The sequence below is a fragment of the Schistocerca cancellata genome, chromosome 9, assembly GCF_023864275.1.
Source record: "Schistocerca cancellata isolate TAMUIC-IGC-003103 chromosome 9, iqSchCanc2.1, whole genome shotgun sequence".
NCBI lineage: Eukaryota > Metazoa > Arthropoda > Insecta > Orthoptera > Acrididae > Schistocerca > Schistocerca cancellata.
This window is the reverse complement of record NC_064634.1, coordinates 314,459,531-314,480,614: the sequence shown is the minus strand read 5'-3', so window position 1 is coordinate 314,480,614 and position 21,084 is coordinate 314,459,531. Positions and strand designations below refer to the sequence as shown.

The 21,084-nt window shown below is 41.7% G+C and overlaps 1 protein-coding gene across 1 annotated transcript in view; it reads right to left on the bottom strand.

The window, feature by feature from the left end:
• Window positions 1–21,084, bottom strand: part of LOC126100191 (ataxin-2-like) — a 124,333-nt gene that overhangs the window by 21,355 nt on the left and 81,894 nt on the right. The window contains exons 11-12 of the mRNA XM_049910750.1: window positions 15,614–15,777; window positions 367–1,021 (exon numbers count right to left, since the gene is read on the bottom strand). Of these exons, the coding sequence (XP_049766707.1) occupies window positions 367–1,021; window positions 15,614–15,777 (819 nt within the window). The remainder of the gene's footprint in view (window positions 1–366; window positions 1,022–15,613; window positions 15,778–21,084) is intronic.

Here is a 21,084-nt window from a genome sequence, read left to right as displayed (position 1 = left end):
GGCACGCCAGGTACTTAAAATCAGCAGCTGTGAACTTGACTCCAACATACCAACAGCAATGTAGGGCGACAATTTTGCAATTGTCAGTCACTAATGCTGACAAACCATCAGGAAAATCATCGAACAAAGATCAGCTAAAGAACCCGACATGGAAGGCAACAGGCAGTTTGTCAGTCTTATAGTGATTGAAAAAACAATATTAGTCGCACTAAAATATGCACAGAGGCATTTAAGCAATCATCATTTACTTTGCTCCATACTTGAATAGAACACAAACGGGCCCTAGTAGCTGGTACAACAGGAAATACCATCTGCTATGCACTTGCTGAGTATGGATGAGGATGAGGCTATAGATGTGGAACTTACCTGCAGCTGCAGGGTGTTGGTGGTGGTAGGCACCCTGGTGTTGATGAATGTATTGAACAGCAGCAGCAGCCTGTTGTACAGCACCCGCCTGCTGCACGACATGGTGAGGTGCATGGGCATGTGGGGGTCCCAGCTGCTGTGTAGGAAGGATAGGGCACACCACAGGGAAAGCATGTGGTGGCGGGGGAGGTGGTGCCGGGCCAGGAGGGTGGGGCCCCTGAGGAGGTGGGGGCGGACCCTGCTGGTATCCCGCGGGGCCGCCAGGAGTTCCAGCCGCTGGTGACCCTCCAGGATGGTGGTGGTAAGTGGGCGCGCCCTGCGCAGCAGCGGCAGCGGCTGCTGCCGCGTGTGCATGTGGAGGCCCTCCTGGGTTGCCAGCTGCCTGTGCAGGCGACGGGGTGCCTGGGCCGCCGCCCGAAGGTGGCGGCGGGGGAGGTGGCGCATGGTGGTGAGCGTGGTGGTGGGCGTGGTGCGGGTGATGCGGATGATGTGGGTGAGGTGGTCCAACAGCTGCCGCGTGAGCGGCCGGCACATACTGCAACTGGGGACCAGGTGCCGGCTGAGGTCCCGGGGACTCGTGGTGGTAGCTGACTGATGTGGGAACAGCTCCTAGGGGCACAACACCACCTCCGTGTTGTGCCACCATTCGAACCATCTGCAAAATATTTCGTCTGTTTAGTACTGATACCTAAATTACGTCATTAGTTGTTTATTCAAACATCAGCAAATGACAAAATGATGGAAATTATACTACTGTTACAAGTCCCCTCCAAAAATCCACTTATCATAATCACCTGGTTCCTTACTTACCACTTTAAGCTGGACCAAATTGAGCATGTGTATTTCGTCTATTCCTTGTAAACATAATAGGTGCTTCAAAGGATGCCATGTGAGATAGGGCACCCACTGATGGAGCTCGAGTCGTGTCATAGGTGTGGTGTGCGTGTGATCAACGCCAATAAAAATGATTCGGTGTTAGTAACTTTGCAGTATGTCATCTTTAGAAGATGGTGATGTGGCTTTACTCAATGTTAACTGACATAAGTCTACTAAGGTGAACAAACAAGGCCGTATGAAGTGTTTAAAAAGTTGAATGTGTATACTGCTTTCCTTTTATTTTTTCGAGGAACACACTACCATTCAAAGCATTGTGGCTGAAATTTCATGTGCAATAAGGGAATACCAGCAGACTGAATATTTATGATTAACTCAATAAACCTGGGGAGGGGTGGGTTGAGAGGGGGGGAATCAGCTGATCATTATAGGAAATAATGGAATCTACTCAACTGTATTGATAACCTTGATGGAACGTGCATCAGCATAAAGATAATGATAATTTAGAACAACATTATTTTTAGGTGCTTCAGGTGCAGAGGGATTATTTTTAATGATAAAATTAATGTTGGAAGATGATGATTTTAGGTGAGGGGCACTCAACATCACGGTCATCAGCACCCTGACAAAAAGTCAGCACACCAATCTCATAGGTGGGAACAGAGGCTGTCTCCACATGTAGATTAGTTTATAATGCATTCAAGTCTGCCTCAGTTCCCCACCAAATGAGGGATGATGACAGTTCACAAAGTTTCACCACTCCTCTAACACTGGAATCAGTATTGGTGAGGATGGTGGGCCGATCTCCATCGAGACTGAGGGCTTCCCTAATGTCAGTACAAAAGACACATGTTGCGAAAAAAGGCTGAACTGAAAGTGGCACACCACAAACCTCACAGAGTGGTGGATGCTTCCAACAGAGGCTATGTTAAAGGGCTATGTCCCATGTGTAGCCTGGTAAGAAGAACCTCCTTCCAGTGGTGAAGCTGACGAAGTCAACCTTGTTTGTGTGGTTGATTTCTGTGACCACAGTTTGTGTTTTGTCACCTTTAACCACTGATGCATATGCATCTGTCAGAAAATGAATGGTGGTGTGCAATGGCATGGAACATTGATGGACAACACCATCCTGACATGCTTTCTTGGCTGCTTTGTCGGGTATGTCATTTCCCTGTATCCCGATGTGGCCAGGTACCCAGCAAAAGATCACCACCTGAGCCGCTGTACGGAGCCATGGATGACCTGAATCAGCTGGTTTACTGGCTATATTTGGTGAAGTGGAAGAAATGCCATTGATAGCAATGGCAAACAATGTGACACTGAGCACACTGTGCTGGGGACCCCATTCTCTTGAACATAGCAGTCAGACAAGGCATCAGCAATGCGATATTAAAAGTGGTGGTCCTCGAGGAAAGATTGGTTAAAAAGTGCCAGACATCCTTTTAGTTCCCATATATGAAGTTGGTGAAGGATGCTATGTACCTCAAAGTAGTGCTGTATGCTTTTTACAGGTCAAAAAACACACATGGCTCCAGTATTGCCATCTCTAGCAGAATTAAGTTGTCAAGGGTGAAGCGGCTTAGGTGATATTGGGATTTGCGCAGCCAGACGAGGCGTCAGTTGACCATACATTCAAGAGTTGTCCCCATACCACCGGTACTACAGTCCTTGCCTGGTTTCCATAATGGAATTAATATTGCGCCCTTCCAAGTTGTACAGTATTGTCCATCAAAGCAGATCTGATTGAAACGAGAGGAGCTGTCCTTTCACTTCACTTCACTTCAGGGCACTGATGACTACTGAGCATGGCATAATGAATCTCATCTGGCTGTGGACAGAGCTGATTTCAATTTTCACATGGAGAATGGAAGGTTGTGGACTTCCTCATTATGTGAGAAAAAAATGGAGCTTTCGTATCTTCACAATCCTACGGGACACCTGAAACGCAGAAGTTTGTCTGGATGACGCAGTGACTGTAAAAACTTATTCAGCTAAAACTTGAGCCACGTCTTTAGGCACTTCCACCAAGATGCCCTTGCCTGAAATCTGCCTTATTGATTCCCAAACTTGCACAGCAGAAGTAGACCAATTAATAGAAGTCGTGAATTCCTTCTAAAAATCCCTCTTTTGATCTTTTATCACTCACCTCACATGTGATCTTGCAGAGCTGAAGGCATGAAGGTTTTCTGTGATTGGATTGTATTTGAAGTTCCGCAGAGCTGTTTGTCTGACTAATTGCCAAGTGACAGTTGGCATGCCACCAAAGTACAGGCCATTGTCTGAAGTGGTTGCTAGACTGGGGAATGGACTCTGCGGCAACCTGTTGGATCCAACAAATGATATAGGCCACTGTCTCCTGTGCAAAATCCTTTTGCTCCAAAATATCCTGTCAACTGTACTGCAACCAATTTGCCCCCTGGATCATCCATTGTAGTGGTCTCCTGTCGACCACCATCTGAGTCATTGGAATGTAAATCTGTAACCACTTCCCACTGAACCAAGTCTGCAGTAGCTGGGAAGCAAAAACAAAACTCAATGGCTGAAAAAGATCCTGCCACTGTGGAAGAGTGTGTCATCTGACCTGAGTTCAAAAGGTAGGTATTCTCAGAATGGATTAGTGGCTCGATAATTCGACCCCTGGCTTAATTGGTAGCTGAGCCCCGCAGCACATGGTACACATTTAAGTATTCCACAAGGAGGAACGGGTGCAGGAGTGACTGGAAGAGTTCTGTCAGTGTGTCTGCATCCGAAGGATCATGAGTGAAAGATATAAAGAACACATTGTGATGTAAAATGGTGCTAGAATTTCCACGGCAACTGCTTGTGCGGCTGTAGTAAGAGGGAAAGGAGATGAGTGGCACCTGTTATCAATGGAAACAGCCACTCCACCTTTAAACCTGTCTCCAGTAACATCGTCCTTCCTGTAAGAGTTTTAACTCCTTAATGCAGGTGTATCACTGATTTTAAAATGAGTTTCTTGTATACAGATTCAGAATGGTTTCTCCTGAACCAGGAGCTGTAATTACTCCAAATGTGTTTGGTATCCATTTAAATTTCATTGCACCCCAGAAGTCCCTATGGGAGCCATTGATTAGGGATGGTTGGTGTTGTCTTTCTCCCACGGAGGTAGTGATTTACCCAGATGGTCAGGGGCAACATTAGCTGGCACCCGGGACTCCAGTTCCTCCAAGTGGAAATTCATACCCTCAAGAGTGAAGACCCCATCTGAGTGGAAGAGAGCTCGTCAATCCTAAAGTTTAACTGCCACTTTCTTCGACTTTGAACTACTTTTTCCTCACTTATGGAAGGAGTTGGTCATTTGGGTTGAGGGAATGGCTTAGTAGGCTTCTGATGGTGGGCAACGGTATGTGGCTTAAGTCGTAAGCCCATTACTGATGGCTTCCAAATGATTTCTGGTTCAAGTGTAGCTTTTCCGTCACAGGTGTATATGCCCGTACTTTAATCTGTGGTCCGAGTTTTTGTGGAGGCATCACGCTTGGCAACTGGCTTCTTAAGGGCCGAAGTAAAAAAAAAGTAGCAAACACTGGAGGCTGCATAACTCTGAAAGCTTTTTTAGCTTCACCACAGGATATGCATCTCGTGACTTTCAACTCATAATTTTCCTTTTTCATCGTGAACCTCAAACTTTCTGCTCCATACTGGGTGATCTGTGGAGAAATTTATACATTTTGGAGAAAGTACAAGACTTGCCTCTATCTCATGAGCTGAGCCTTCACAACTGCCACACATTGCCCTCCCATTACATCCCATAGTGCTACAGCCAAATCTTTGACATGTGAAGCATCGCATTGCGTTAGGAACAACCTGGCGAACCTTAAGATGGATATAGCCTGCAAGGACGTGTTCAGGTAATTCTGGAGTGCTAAACGTTAGAATAAATGTTGCAGATTTTTCCAACGTTGCACTGACTCTCCTCTCTCCTCATATAGTTCTGTACTTCCGTGATGCTAATATATTCCGACAATATTGTACAGCGTCATTGCAGCTGCAAGAATTGCAGTCACATGTAATAGAACAATACTGGCCCCTATAGCCTGGTAACGGTTGTGGCAATATGTTCCTGGTCCAGAAAGGTATACAAGAGCAGCAGAATTGCCACAAAATGGAGCAACAAGAGTTAGTGAAAGTGATTGCACCTTCCCTCCTTTTACATTACGTAAGGAATAATGTCTGAAATAAGAGAAATTGGACTTTGTGGATGTGTTCTTTTTTTAAAAGTAAGATAAATGCTTCAGAAATTTTAACTAGTGGAATAATGTTGGTTGCACACTTGTTCTAGAATTTCACCAGATTGTCAAAACACCATTTTTGGTCTAAGAACTGCAAAAACCAATAGAAATATGGGAGTATATATACCAGTTACGATTCAACTGGCAATCACCTTTCAGTTTTCAGATACTGGTGATACATACAAAAGTTTAATGTACCTATTTAAAGTTCAATATTCATTAGTAAGTCTCATAGTACTAAAAGTATGCAATACTGTGGAATGAGTGAAATGTTTCATTAGAGGAAGTTTGAAGTAAGAACTGTTTACAATATCCATTACTGCTTCAAGCATGTCTCGATGTAGTATGAGACTCATGGCATCAAATACAGACCATATGAGTCAAGAGCCACCTGAGCTTCCACTCTTCATATGCAAATCCTTTTGCCACACATTTGCCGTTGGTTCAAAGACCTCTTAGTTTTTTCTCTATGTTTCATCAAACATGATTTCGACTCAGACCCATGACTGTAGCACTCCTGATAAGAGAAGTAGGAAACAAGGTGAGAGTGAGAGCGGGGTATTTAAAGAGGTAGATATTGCCCTGTAATACTAAATACTTTTCATCCTTTATGGAAAACACTAGTATCTCATCAGCAATGTGACAGCAACTGCCTGCTGCAACATCAGTGATACTGTCCATCCATTCTGCAAAATTGCCGCTTACTGCAGCCTCATTGTGGAAATGCTGATGGCAATGCCATTGTGGCCAAATATTGCTGTAGAATATGGCCTACTTAAACGCACCTTAAGTCACTCAGCAGAATAATGTAGGGCACCTTATTCAGAATTCACTTCAAAAGCAAGAAAACCAATAGGAACCAACAAACATTGCTATGGAGTTGAGAAATCTGTTCTGTAATTTCTTTCACAGCCCAGGAGGAGCATTCTCTTTTCAGAACAAAGTATGTATGTACGAGTACATAGCTGCATGACAGACACCAAAATGATATGATATTACATTAGATCCAGCAAAACAATTTGTTCACGGGTTTTATGGAAAATCGTCTTCTTCTTCTTCTTCCGCAAATAATTTAAATAAATTTAGATTATTGTACCTGCCTATTGTACCTGTTGCTACATTCAGCACTAAAGTTCGCGTCATGTAGGAAGGCGGCCCTATTTTCAGCCTTTCAGCCATTTTGGAGACTCAAGAACGAACTGCAGGAGCACATGTCGGCAAGAGAACTGTACAAAGAATAGTAAACAAAAGTATCGGAGCTGTAGAAACCTGAGGAAAACTTGTTTTCGTGTGACCTGGAAAGTATCAAAATTGCAAGAAACCTGCAATACAAATGGATGGTTTTGATTACAATATTTTAAAGTGCTCAATGTTTGAAATGTAAATAAGCAGGGAATACCCAGTATCACAAAAACTTGTTACAATTATGCCTGAGCAGATTGGCTTTAAAGGTAGCACTTCGTCAATGCAACAAATTTTAAGAGACGTTGGTTTCAAATATGTTAAGAACAGAGCTTTTAATTGAAACAAGCGACATAGAAGCAGCACGAATCATCCCACTATAAAGGTGCAAGATACAAGAAGTGAAGGTAGTCCTACACTGATGTAGGTCAGTAGACTCAGAACATACAATTTAATGTCCTGTAAAAGTTTCATGTCAATGGCTACAGTGGTTCCTGAAATACGGGGAAGCCAAGTCACTAAATTTAACATTGTCGTGATAGGGCATTCCAACTCCCCTTAAGATCTGTGGGAAGGGTATGTCAAAAGGGAGATGACAATGTTGCCACAAGTTTCCCCAAGTGAAATTCCCTGATATTTAGCTGATTTCCAGACAAGTTTTTGAAATGCCAAAATGTACTACAATAAATAAAATGTCTATAAAATGGCACACTGTACAATGTACTTGGGGTGAGACAGTCGCAATTCCTGAAATTCATCACTCTGGCCTGCCGAGGAGTATCGAAGTCTTGGGTCCATCGATAAACCATCAAAATACCCTGCGTTACACCACATACAAACAGACCTGACCTGCGGACAGATCAGTGAGACTAGATCCGACATGTAGGGCCTGCACATTAGTGGGAAACGACAGGCTGCAGAGCGGCAGGCCTGATCTGTTAAATATACGCGCAGAAATGGCCTGCGGTTTTTGCCCATCGTGGAAATCCACTCATGTGGCCAGCTACTCATGTGTCACAGACTCAATGTTGATGAAATGAGGCTGCGGTGATCAATCCATGCAACAGATATAACTTGCGCAAATACTCCGAGAATCAATACTAATGAGGACAGGTAGCAACTCGCCATACAGATGACTGCTGAGCCAGTAATAGGCATGTAGAAAAGACAATCACACTCTCAGAACTAACTTTTGGGCCATACCCTTTGTCAGAAAACGAGAGCACACACTCATCCACACAATCACACAAACACAACTTGTGCACACGTGACTGCCATCTACGGCTGCTGCATCAACAGTCTCTCAGAATCAGATCCAAACAAACCACTCTGTATGCCTCCCTGCCACTCATTGCCAACTGGTAGGCTAGCAGCAAGAAGTGGTGGCAGCACTGACTGCAAGCTGAGAGGAGTGGAAGGAAGGGAAGAAGCAGTAGGAATGAGTGAGTAGGGAAGCAGTGCCTGTACGCAGCTGTGCCCAGCCAACGATGATGCACGACATCTCAGTAAACAAACCATTTCATCTACTGAGACAAAAACTAGATTTTTCCAGTTTTTTCTTCAAATTTCCCTGATTTCCCGGGCATGTTTGAAATTTCCCGACTTTCAGAACTTGTGGCAACCCTGGATGAGCACGAGAACAATATCTAACAAGTGAATTTGTAACATTCAGAATATGGAATTTCAGAAGTCAGTGAGTGGTAGGGAAGCTAGATAATCTGAAAAAGGAAATGCATAGACTCAATTTAGATATACGTATTCTTCTATAGCGTCACATTTCAAAAGCTATTCTCTTCTTGTCAAAACTGCTTATAGCCACATCAGACTTCCTACAAGGCTACACTACACACAAATACTCCCACAAGATACTTCCTAACACTGCCATTAGATGTTAACAAATCCCTCTTTCTCAAAATTTTTTCCTTGCTGTTGATATTCTGGATTTTATATCCTTTCCATTTTGACCATCATCAGTTATTCTGCTGCACAAAAACTAAAAGTAGCCTACTTTTAGTATCACTTCCTAATTTAATTCCTCAGCATCATCTGACTGACCACAATCTATTGTCCTCATTTTCCTTGTGTCAATATTCATCTTATAATATCTTTTCAAGATGCAACCCATTCTCCGTTCAACTGCTCTTGCAAGTCCTTTGCCACCTCTGAGTTTTCCCAATGATACTGCAATTCTGACAAAGTTCTTATTTCTCCACCCTGAACTTTACTTTCCTTTCCAAATTTCCACTGGTGTCCTTCACAGCTTTATCAATATACAGATTGAATAACATCAAGGGTAGGTTACAATCCCTTCTCAATTCTTAACTAAAGCTTCCCTTTCATGTCCTTCAACTCTTACAACTGCAGTATGGTTTCACTCCCTGAATTTTATCCCTGCTACCTTCAAAATTTCCAAGTGGATACCCACTCAACATTGTCAAAAACTTTATCAAAATCTGCACATTCTACAAACATAAGTTTGCTTTCTTCAACCTATCTCCTATGTTAAGTCCTCTCATCAGCAATGCCTCTTATTTCTACCTTCATAAGGTATCCAAACCTATTTTCCTTCCTCAGGTCAGCTTCTAGCAGTTTTTCCATACTTCTATAAATAATTCGACCAGTATTTTACAACTATAATTTATTAAACTCATAGTTCAGCAGTATTTACACCAGTAGGGGCTTGCCTTCTTTGGAATCTGAATTATTACATCCTTTCTAGGTCTGAGGGTATTTTACCTGTGTCGTACCTTCAGTGTGAGTTGGAATAATTCTGTAATGGCTGGATCTCCCAATGCTCTCAGTAATTCTGAGGGAATGTCATCTTCACCAGGGTGCCTTGTTTTCATCACTTAGGTCTTTCAGTGCTCTGTTACATTCTCACAATTTTATTTTCCTCTCATCTTCACCCATTTACTCTTCACTTCATTTTATTATTTACTTATTTATTCATTCATTCAAATAACACTTTTGCAGTGTTCGATACATCAATTTTGGTTTTGCTTTATGTTTAACTTTCATTGCTCCCAGATTCATCCTTTGAGAGTGGCACTCCTTTTCTTCCTAGATCCACTTGCTGCCAGTTGAAGATAGCTCTCTTTCCTAAATACCTACCTTCTTTGTTGCTTCTCTAAAAGTATTCTGTTATTTATTAGATCCATTTTCATTCCAGAGTTGTTCTTAGCTCTGTGGGTACAGTTTAGCAAGTTGAAGGTCTACTTGATTAGTCTGTTATCCATTTTGTATGTGTGTCCATAACACTAGCCACTAGCCTCTAGTCCCCCCCCCCCCCCAATTACATTAGTTAGCTTTCAATTTTCAAATAGAGCTCTTAATTTGTATTTGGTACTATTACTACTACTACTTTTAGAACTCTGTATTTTCCGTTGTATTCTTCTTTAAACTTTGTTCACAGTACTCAAATCTTGTTAGTTTGTGTGTTTTTGCTGTATAAAGTGTTTCAAGGCTTTACCACTGTTTGCCAGTGTCTTAGTTTTGCGTTCCAGGACAAAGATTTTTTGTAACACAGTATAAACTCGTTTGCACAAACTCGCTCAAGGCAAACTCACCATTAACATGAAAAAAAATAAAAATAAAAAATAAAATAAATAAATAAATAAATAAATAAATAAAATATATTGGCCCCGGCAGGAGTACATTAGTTCTTATGGAAAATTTTATTGGTCAACACAAATTTTGGTTGAGGCCAATTACGAACTATTTTTCAGTCCCTAGGGTAATTATATTTCATTGTAGTTCAAGCTTCTGATGTTACAGCATTTTCAAGTGTTCGTTTTTTCTGAGATGAATGCAAGAAATGTAACTACGTAGCTAACTATCCATTGCTGATTCATTTCTAACATTCTGTAGGTCAGTAGATCTGATTACCACCTCAATAATCAGCGTGTATGGTACATTTAAAAACATTCAATAATGTGTGCATTAACATTCAGAAATGTATTCAATGCTAGGAGTTCTTTTAGTTTTATCCAAACTGAGTTAGAACACTGATTAAAGATCTACAAACAGTAGCATGCAACACGTGGCAAACAAGCAGACAGCTCTAAACATAAAAGTAAAGCTTAAGAGTCTTGACAAAGTGGTTCATGATACCAAGAAACAGCAACTACAGAGCAGTTTGGAATTTCCAAATATACTTTATTTATGATAGTTATGAATCAAGAGAAAAAAATCATTCCTGCTGCAGCATCAGATTCTGGAAACAAATCTAAAGTATGAGGACACTGAGATGTTACTGGTAGGATGATTCAGTCATGTGTGAGCATCTAACACATCTGAAGTGGCCCTATGATTCAGTCAACAGCAAATAAGATTGCCAAAAATATAGGCATTGAAGACTTCAGTTGGGGCTGGGTGACTGTATCGGTTCCAAAAGGGACATTCAGTTTCATCTGTACAAATTTGTGGTAAAACACAAAGTTGAAGAAAGTGTGAACAGCTGGCTGCATGAATCTGACCAAGTGAGAGAAAAATATGCCTCTTGTGATATTGTTCAATATGGGCGGAAACTAGATTTTTTTAAAACTTTTCCCAAATCGCACCATGGGGATAAAAGGTGATACATATAGTGAAGCATGCAGCAAATGATGTATAACTGTTGCCTTTCTATGTAATGTGGATGGCAGTGAGAAGTTTCGTCCCTGGGTTATCGGTAAGCCCGAGAACCCATGCACTTACTCTCACTATAAGAAAGCTTGGATCGACGGCACATCATTTCGCAAGAGGCTTCTTCATTTCAATAGTGTAATGTTTGCTCAAAACAGACATGTTGTTCTTACATTGGACAGATGTACTGCCCACAATATATAGGATTTGAACATAACCAACATAAAGGTTCGGTTTTTTCCCACCAAATGCAACAAGCCACCTTCAGCTCTTGGATCAAGGCAACGTCTCTCTCATGAAGAGCGCTTTGACTTCATTAAGAGCTGCAATAATCTGAAGAGACAGCAACACTGGAGATGTCCATGAGTTAGACGATGCCACCTCATCTGATAAACATACAGTTCTGCAAGTTGTTGGGCACCCTGGGATTAGTTTTGAGGAATTCATTAGTGCAGACGGAGGTGTTGCTGCATGTGCTTATGTGGAATCTGCTGTCAAATGCTGTGATTGAGGTTCAAGAAGGGTCACCACAAGAAAGTGAGGAGGAAGAGAATACAGATACCATTCCACATACCCATCAGGAGAAGTTTACAGCCTTGCAGGGTTTAGAACAATTTGCTTCAGCATCCAACAACACAGATTGGTTTACAAACACTATAGTTACAAGTGGTTATGAAATTATACTGTGTTTTCATTCCCATGAATGTTAGTGTACCATGCTCAAATTTTTTCCAAGAAAATAGTGTAATTCATGAGTATGTGTACTTTTACAGTCACTTTATACTGTTATAAGCCTATAGTAATGTAAAGTGATTGATGCTGTACTTTATTCCACATTTCTGTACTACTGTACATGTATATGAGACTGCTAAACATGCGAGCTTTCAGCCAAAAGACCTTCTAAAGTACACACACACACACACACACACACACACACACACACACACACACACACACACAACCATTATCTCTAACCAGAGGCCAAACTGGGAGAAGCAATCTGCACGGTAGGGGTAAGGTGGAGGTTGGGGAGTGGGGAGGGGAAGGGATAGCAGTGTAGGAGTGAAGGACAGACAGTAAGGTGCTGCTTGTGTGAGAATGCTGGGACAGGTTAGGATAAAGCAGCTACGTACAGTCTGAAGGTTAGACTGTGTGTGTGTGTGTGTGTGTGGGGGGGGGGGGGGATGTGATGGGAAAGGAGAGAAGTAGAAGAGGGAGAGGGAAAAGAAAAGGAAGTAGTGGTGGGGAAAAAGGAGGGGGAAGGAGGGGTGGGATATACTAGTGGCTATGTTGGGGGAATAGAAGGCTGTGTCATGCTGGAGTGGTAGCAGGGAAGGGGATGGGTGAGCGAAAGACAGCAATTAATGGTGGTCGAGGTCAGAGGATTATGGGAAAGTAGGATATATTATGCAATTCAGAAAAAGCTCGTTTTGGCAATCAAGATTCAGATGGTGCAGATTGTGAAGCTGTTACTGCAATGAATACCATGTTGAGCAGCATGATCAGTAACTGGGTGGTACAGTTCTCTCTTGGCCACAGTCTGTCAATGGCCATTTATGTGGATAGATAGCTTGTCGGTTGGTTAGACCTAGATGTAAGACCTATCCCATACATCCTCCCACCACCACCACCACCACCACCACCACCACCACCACCACCACCAGTACTGTCACAAGCATTACCTATCCCCTCAAAGGCAGGACTAATTGTGAAATCAGTCATGTGCCTTTTGGCTGACAAAGCTCACATGCTTAGCAGTCTTTTTGGGGTGCCTGTTTATGGGTCAACATCTTTATATTGTGAGCTGCAATCAGTTATTTTCATAACACATGATTATTTCAGCCAATATTTTCCATTCCTTGTTATCAAAATTAAATTTTCCTTTTCGTGGCTTGCAGTTTTGTAGTTAGTTGAAGTAGTCCACTAGTATTCTGCAGTTCTCTGTTGTTACATAAAGTCTATAAACTGTAAAATTGATGGCTTCTTTATTTTTGAATGTTTTATAAAAGTCTCTTGTGTTCCGCTTGAAGCAAGATTCAACTGACAACTGATCTTTTATATGCAGTAACCTGATCTTTTTGAGACCTTTTGATGCATGTTTTCTGACCTTTATAAAATTTTTGTTGTTCTTATTTTTGGGTCCAGCAAGCTTGTTACCTATTTTCAATTAACTCATCACAATAATCATTCAACCAGGCAAGTTTCTGTTTCTTTTTAATGCCATCTTTATAAAATCTTTTTGAAGTTATTCCCTATCACATTAACACAAGTCTATGTGTGAACTAGTTCCACATGAAGAGAATGAGAGACTGTATGATGAGTTACGGAATATTATCCAGTTAAGGGTGTAATGGGTCACTGGAATTCAGTAGTAGGAAAAGGTATCAAAGGAAAAATAAATGTGGGCTTTGGTGGTGGTGGTGGTGGTGGTGGTGGTGGTGGGAGGAGGGAAACAAAAGAAGTACTAGTTCACACAGAGCATAACTTAACCATTGCTAACACTACAATTAATGCATTCACTATGTTTAACTTATCTGCGTTACTATTTTCTCATAAGCTACTAGGTGGACCAATCCTACTCCTGGTTCTCCTGTCACTGCACTTCACTAATTCCCAACCTATGCATTTCCCTTTTGTAAATTCTCTACCCTACCTACCTGATTAAAGGATCAAACATTCCACTCTTTGACCCACAGAATGCCGATAATAGCAAACACATTTTTCAAAAACAAGAGAAGAAGGTATCCTAGGGAGAGGCCTGGAGACATGGGAAGATACTAGATAGATTACATAATTGCAAGAGAGCAATTCCTAAATCATATACTCAGGTCACAATTTTGTGAAGAAGAGCAGGCCTCAGTATAAAGATAATATGTCAGGAAGAACCAAAGGAAACTGAGGTGGGATGCTACAGTACAGAGAATAATGATATTAATTTTAAGTTCTCCAAGGCTTTAGATACTGCAATAATTCATACCGAAGTAGGCAGTTCAGTTTAAATGGGACGGACATCACTAAAAAGTGCAATCACAGAAGTGAAAAGTACAAGGAAAGTAACCATGAAGAAACCTTGGGTGACAAGAGAAACTGTTTCAACTGATTTAGACAAGTCGAAGAGATAGAAATGTTCAGGAAAAGAAAGGAATACAGGAATGTAAGTCACACACAAAATGAAATTAATACTGCAAGGAAGCTAACACAAAATGCCTGCAGGAAAAACAGATAAGTTTTAAAGGAATGGTTGTTGGAAGCACAAATTCAGTTCCGAGGAAAGTCAGAATAACTTTCAGTGCTATTAAAAACAAGGTTGTCAACATTAGGAAAGCAAAATGAACCCTAATGTTACAAGAGGAGATGGCTTCCACCATGGGAGGAAAAGCCTGCTGACATGACAGAGGATCAGATGTCTACCTGGAAGACAGAGTGTCCAGAGTGACAGAGTTATGGAATACTTGCCATAAAAAAGAGTAGAACAGAAGATAACATACCTTTAGAATGTCTAATATCATTTGGGGGATGGCAACCAATTATTAAAGATAGTATCTAGATTTTATAAGATTCTTGGAAGAATATCCACATAATCCAAAGCAAGAGATGGTAAACACGAGAATTTTGTTGTGTCTTTTTGTTGTGCCTGTCTGCAACTCAGCATCTCCGCTATACAGTGAGTAGCAACTTTCCTTCTCATAATATTGTTAAATGTGAGAACTACTGCACAATCAGTTGGGTATTTCATGGCAGTTACTGTTTACAGTAATATGCAGACGAATGGAAAAGAAAACTGATGATCTGTGAAATGACTATCACTTTGAGTTTAGAAACAGTAAAAACCACAGATGCAGTTCTGAGGCTGTGCTTGATAAGGCAAGCAAGATTAGAAAAACCTTGAATTAAAAACACAATGGACAATTGAACGTGGTGATGCAAGATGTTTGAAATTCTCAGAAAAAATAGGGATGTGCTACTGGGAAATATGAGAAACACACAATATGTGCAAGAACAAAGAGGGGCCAATAAAAGTGGAAGACCAGGAGAGAAGTGTTCTGAAAGGGTGTGAGTAATTTAAACAAAAATCGGCCTCAAGTTAGCTGCCAAACAGTACTCTTCTTACAAACAATGAATTGTCTGGGAGGCATAAAACATACATTTTACACTGTACTACACATTCTGTAACTTAAGCTATTATTTAAAAATGATTCAACGTGTGATATGAGATTCACTTTAAGCACTACTTGAGGCTGAAAAAACTGCAGCATGGGACATGAATCTTCTAAATAATGTTGCAATTAAAGACTATTTTATTGGACCAACTATAATATTATGCACTACTCTACTTGATGTAATTAACATTTAAATACCTGCTGCTGATGGTATGGCTGAGGTGTCATATGACCTGGAGGAGCATACGGCACTGTAAACTGCGAATGCATCGGGGCAGGTGCTGGGGCAAGCAGCGGCTGCCCTGTAGCTGCTGCTACCGACATCTGGGATGCAATATCATTCCGGTGCGGCATCACCTGGACTGTTTGGACAATACTTATTTTACTTAATTCTGTACTCAAAAATCTGATTTTCTTTTTAGCACTTAACAGCTGCACACGGAACATTAACTCTTCAACATAATTTTTTTATCGAGATAAAGCTAAAACTATCTGGTTCAGGATTACAATGCAGCAAAAATCCTCTTTTACACTCTTCAAAAAATATAAAACATCAATAAACCATTTTATAAGTTGTACTGGCCCTTAATTTGAAACTTTTGGTTTTCAAGTTTGATCTTCCATGATCACATTATTTTTTACTTTAGGAAAACACACAATTCTCTATGTGTTTCAATTTCTTCTGGTGAGTTTTTCTATCATGTTTTCTAGATCATAAATATATTCAAAAGTATTGATGTGTACATAAGCAGCAAAAATATATTTCTTTATATCTCCACTGCCACATTTATTAAAACTTAAGAAGTAGTCCAAAAGTGACAAAGACATGGATATATAAATCATGAAACTTGCTACATTATACACTTTTTATTAGAAAAATATTTGAAATATAAAGTTGAGCAACAGGTAACGAGCAATTTAACTGATTATGTAAGATATTGGAACCAATCACAGAACTGTGTTCAATAAACATCATGACATTGGATATATGAAGGTACGTGGTGGAAAAATTATATATAATTCTGTAGGACATAACAGAGTGGAATGTGCTGTCAAGTTTTAGCTATGTCCTAACCTAACAAACACATATCAATTGGGACATATTTCTAAAGAAACAACAAAAAGAGTTTATCAATCACAATTGTAAATATCATTGCTGTCTGTTAACTTGGAACAATTTGAGGTGTACTTGTAGCTCCTACATTAACCAGAAGCTCTGAAATCAATACATGTTCTTGGAGGTGAAGGGAGGGAAGAAGCTGTATGCCAAACACAACTGGACAATATCTCCATGTAAATCAAAGATATTACATTTTTTTACAATATGAAAAGGATAGACTACTATTCCCATCAAAGAGGCAACGTACAGTTGCAGAAAAACACAATGGAACGACTGCTGTACTTCAGCATTCGTAAAAAAGCCTTCCTCCAGAAGCTGAACACGCATGCACACAAATGCACTACTGCCTATGGCTGCTTGGACCCAAGTGAAAGCAGGGGGGGGGGGGGAGGGGGAAGAGAGAGAGAGAGAGAGAGAGAGAGAGAGAGAGAGAGAGAGAGTGAGTGTGTGTGTGGGGGGGGGGGGTTGCACTGCCAAAGCCAAAGTTTAGCATTCGCTTCATTGTGTGTCCTACATTATACCTCCTCTATCACCTTTTTGTATAATTGTTATTCCATTGTTCATTACTGCATTTTTTCAACATAGCTTACCAACAAATCCCATGCACTTCATACATTTTATGGAAGATGTGGCACACCTGCAACAATTCAAAACTAGTTAATATTGTACCTGGAAGAGGTGTTACCACAGCTCCTGTTTATCATTTCCAACATACCTTCCGTTTTAGCTACGATTTCATACAAAAAATAATATTTGCCAATGTAATACAAAGAATTTGTTCCATTTTCTTCTGATGACATTTCACATCTTGTTTTCTAGTTCATAAAATATTCAAAAGCTATGGTGTGTACATCGGCATCAGAAACTTTTTTCTTTATATTTCTTCTTTTTGTTTTGCTTCAGAACACAAAAACAACTATGATCATATGCACCCATGTCAAAACTGTAGAACACAAAGACAAATAGAGGAGTTAAAAATGAATACACGTCAATCTCAATCAACGGAAGAAAAGACAGCTAAAAAAACAGGGACATGGAGAACGGTCTATAAAATATGCCATCGAGGAGCCAAGGTCCAAAACTAAAAATTAAATGGCCTTTGCCACATTGCTAGAACAATAAACGTAAAATGCCATCGACAGCCCATGTATCATTTGCTAAAACGGCCGATAACTCAGATGGCACATACTAATGGGAACTTAAGAGGTTAAAAAAAGAGCATTCTGTCAGGAAATGGTGGACAGTCAAAAGTTGCCGCAATGTGCACACAGAGGTGGGGGAGCACCATTTAAATAGTGATGGCTAAAAGGACAGTGTCCAATACACAACCTAATTAAAATGATCTCCTCGTGGCGGCAGGGTCGAGAGGAGGTCATCCAAGCTGCTGCGAGACACTTAATAACCCAGAGCTTGTTCCCATGAAGGAAGGACCATTGGTGATGCAAAGTGATACTTTTGTACCCCGCCTTGTAGGCGGCACGTGGGTCTGCTTCTGTAATTGGAAGAGTAGGCCGAATGTAGGAAGTGAGTATGAGCAGGAAAAGGTTAAATGCTTCGGTACAGTGTTTAACTTGATAGAACATTTAATAGAGAATAGTAGACAATGACATAAATAACTTTGCACTGATGAGTACATAGGTGTGAAGCTGGATACGCATCAATGCTAACTGCTACTAGTAGTTGGACAAATTATAATTGAAGTAACTGAAGTAACAAAGTCCGTAATGGCCCCCTATGAAGCAGAAATAATGTTGCTAAGTTGCCTCCTTGGAATCAAATGGGCTGAATCCAGAGCAGCGCTCGTAGAGCTGCACAGCACCGGCTACAGGGTGCTGTCATCGGTGTCTTAGTGCCAACCTAGCAGAGCACACCTACAATGGGGCATCGTAGCTATCGATACCACAGATACCACCTGCTGACATACAGCAACACTAAGATCATCGGAGAGAATGTAAGAATTAGTGGGCTGAGGCACAAGAATAGCAGCCGTGGCAGCAGCGTCAGCAGCCCCATTTCCTGTCAGACCGATGTGGCCAGGGATCCATATGAACATAACAGTGGCTTCATCAACAGTGAACAAGTGAAAGCTTTCCTGGACCCATACACTAAGGGATAGGCAGCGTACAGCACGCAGAGGCTCTGAAGGGCACAGAGAGTCTTATCACATGAAACAATTTAAAAGCCTGTGTCACCAGATGTACTACATGGCCTGATATGTAGCGAAAAGTTCCGCTGTAAGCAGTGTTCTGAGAGCCAATACTGAAAAGTGTCTGTGCCAATGAAGAAGACAAACCCAACACCCAGGTTGGTTTTAGAGCCATCAGTGTATACACAAAGGTACTATCGCGAAGTTCCATGCAAAGGTCAAGAAACTCATGGCAATAGAGCGAGTCTGGACTAGTGTCCTTAGGAAGTGAGTGAAGTCCTTGGTAAACACAGGCTGGTACACAAAGCCAAGATGGTGAAGGGCTCACACCCATTGGGAAAGTGGTAAGTAGCATGCAGTTTAGCTGCCGGAGCAATAACTGTAAGGAAACTCCAGGAGGTAACAGAGAACAGGTACAAGACGCAAACTAGCAATCAAAGGAGTCATCCAAGAAGGAGACATAGGATGGGCAGCCACGCATAGCAGACAAACGGCATCCATATCTGCTGAGAAGAAATTCACGGCGGTAAGACAGAGGTAGTCCGGCAGCTTCTGCATACAGACTAAACTGAGCTAGTGCAAACGGTGCCAGCAGTCAAATGGATGCCACGATGGTGTATAGTATTGACACAGTGTAAGAGGGAAGGACGTGCAGGTGCATAAACGAAATACTCATAGTTCAGTCTCGAACGGACAAGGTACCGGTACAAACGGAGGGATGGTGGTTCAATCTGCAACCCAGAACGTACCATTGAGGACACACAGGACACTGAGGAACCACACACAGCAGGCTGCCAGGTAACGGTCATGGAGGACCAAGGAAGTTTCCTGATGAGCATGAGTTCCAGGAATTTTTAAGTTTCAGCAAACAGAAGAGCAACAGGCTCAAGATGGAAAGACGGTGGAAGAATCCAATTGCACTGCCAGAAATTCATACAAATAGTTTTGCCAGTGGAAAAACGAGAGCCTCTGTCAGTGCTCCATGAGTAAAGATGATGAAGACATCACTGACGACGCTGCTCAATGAGACAAGTGCGTGGAGAACAGCAATAGATGGCAAAATCGTCAACGCAAAGGCAGATGAAGATGCCTGACTGGAGATAGGCCATTACAGTGTTAATGGCAATAGCAAAGAGGACGATGCTCAGGACGGGACCCTGAGGCACCCTGTTTTCCTGGATAAAGGTGTCTGTCAAGGTAGACTCCACACGTACCTTGAAAACTGTCTTTTAAAACTTGTAGAAATGCCTGAAGGAAATGGGTCACGTGGCCATGGAAGCCCCATGTGTACAGAGTATGAAGGATACCAGTCCTCTACCAGGTGTCGTAGACTTTCTCCAAATCGAAAAACACAGCCACAGTCTAGGATCTATGCAGAAAACCATTCATACGTGGTGTACAAAATGACGGGATGTCAGCTACAGAACAGTGCACTCAAAAGCCACACTGTGCAGTGGTGGACTCAAGCCTGCCATACCAGCCAGACATGAATCATATGTTCCATCATTTTGCAAACACAGCTGGTGAGAGAAATGGGCAATAACTAGAAGGAAGTTGGTTGTCCTTACCAGGCTTAGGTATGGGTAAGACAGTGACTTCACACCAGCGTCTGGGAGAAGTGCCCTCTGCCCAGATGCGGTTGTATGTATTAAGCGCAAAGTACTTGTCCACAAGAGAAAGGTGCTGCAACATTTGAATGTGAATAGCGTCTGGCCCTGAGCAGAGGATCGGGATGAAATGAGAGCATGATCTAGCTCCCACATAGTTAAGGGGCACTGTAGCACAGATGATTCTGAGAAGTATATTGCCCGAGTCTCCTCTGCTCGTTTCCGAAGGAGCAAGGCAGGGTGATAGTGAAAAGAGGTTGTAATTTCTGCAAAATGGTGGCCCAAAGTGTTTGAGACAGCAATTGGATCCACACGATGACATCGTGTCATGCCGGAAATTGGGAAATGGATCTTGGTCCCAGCGAGCCATTGGAGGTTGACCCACATGACAGAAGAGGGAGTGGAACTGTTAAAAGCACTAGTGAATGAATTCAGATAGCTTTTCTGCTATCTCAAATAATAATATGACACTGTGTACCTATCTGTTTATAATGAATGCAGTTTGCCATCTTAGGATGGCTGTTAAAAATGCGGAGAGCACGACTCCACACACGAACTGTGTTGCAGCATGCCTCAGTCCACCAAGAGACTGAGACACAGCATGGTAAAGAGGAAGTGCGGGTAATGGAAAGTTCTGCAGCATAAGGATAACGTTTGTGAGATAGTCCACCTGGTCATCATATCTCAGGAAATCATGTTTGTCGAAGGTCACGAGGAAGCGTAAAGCCGACAGTCGGCCTTAGTAAGCTGCCATTTGGGTGTGCACGCAGGTGGGGTAGGAGTCAGCCAACAGATA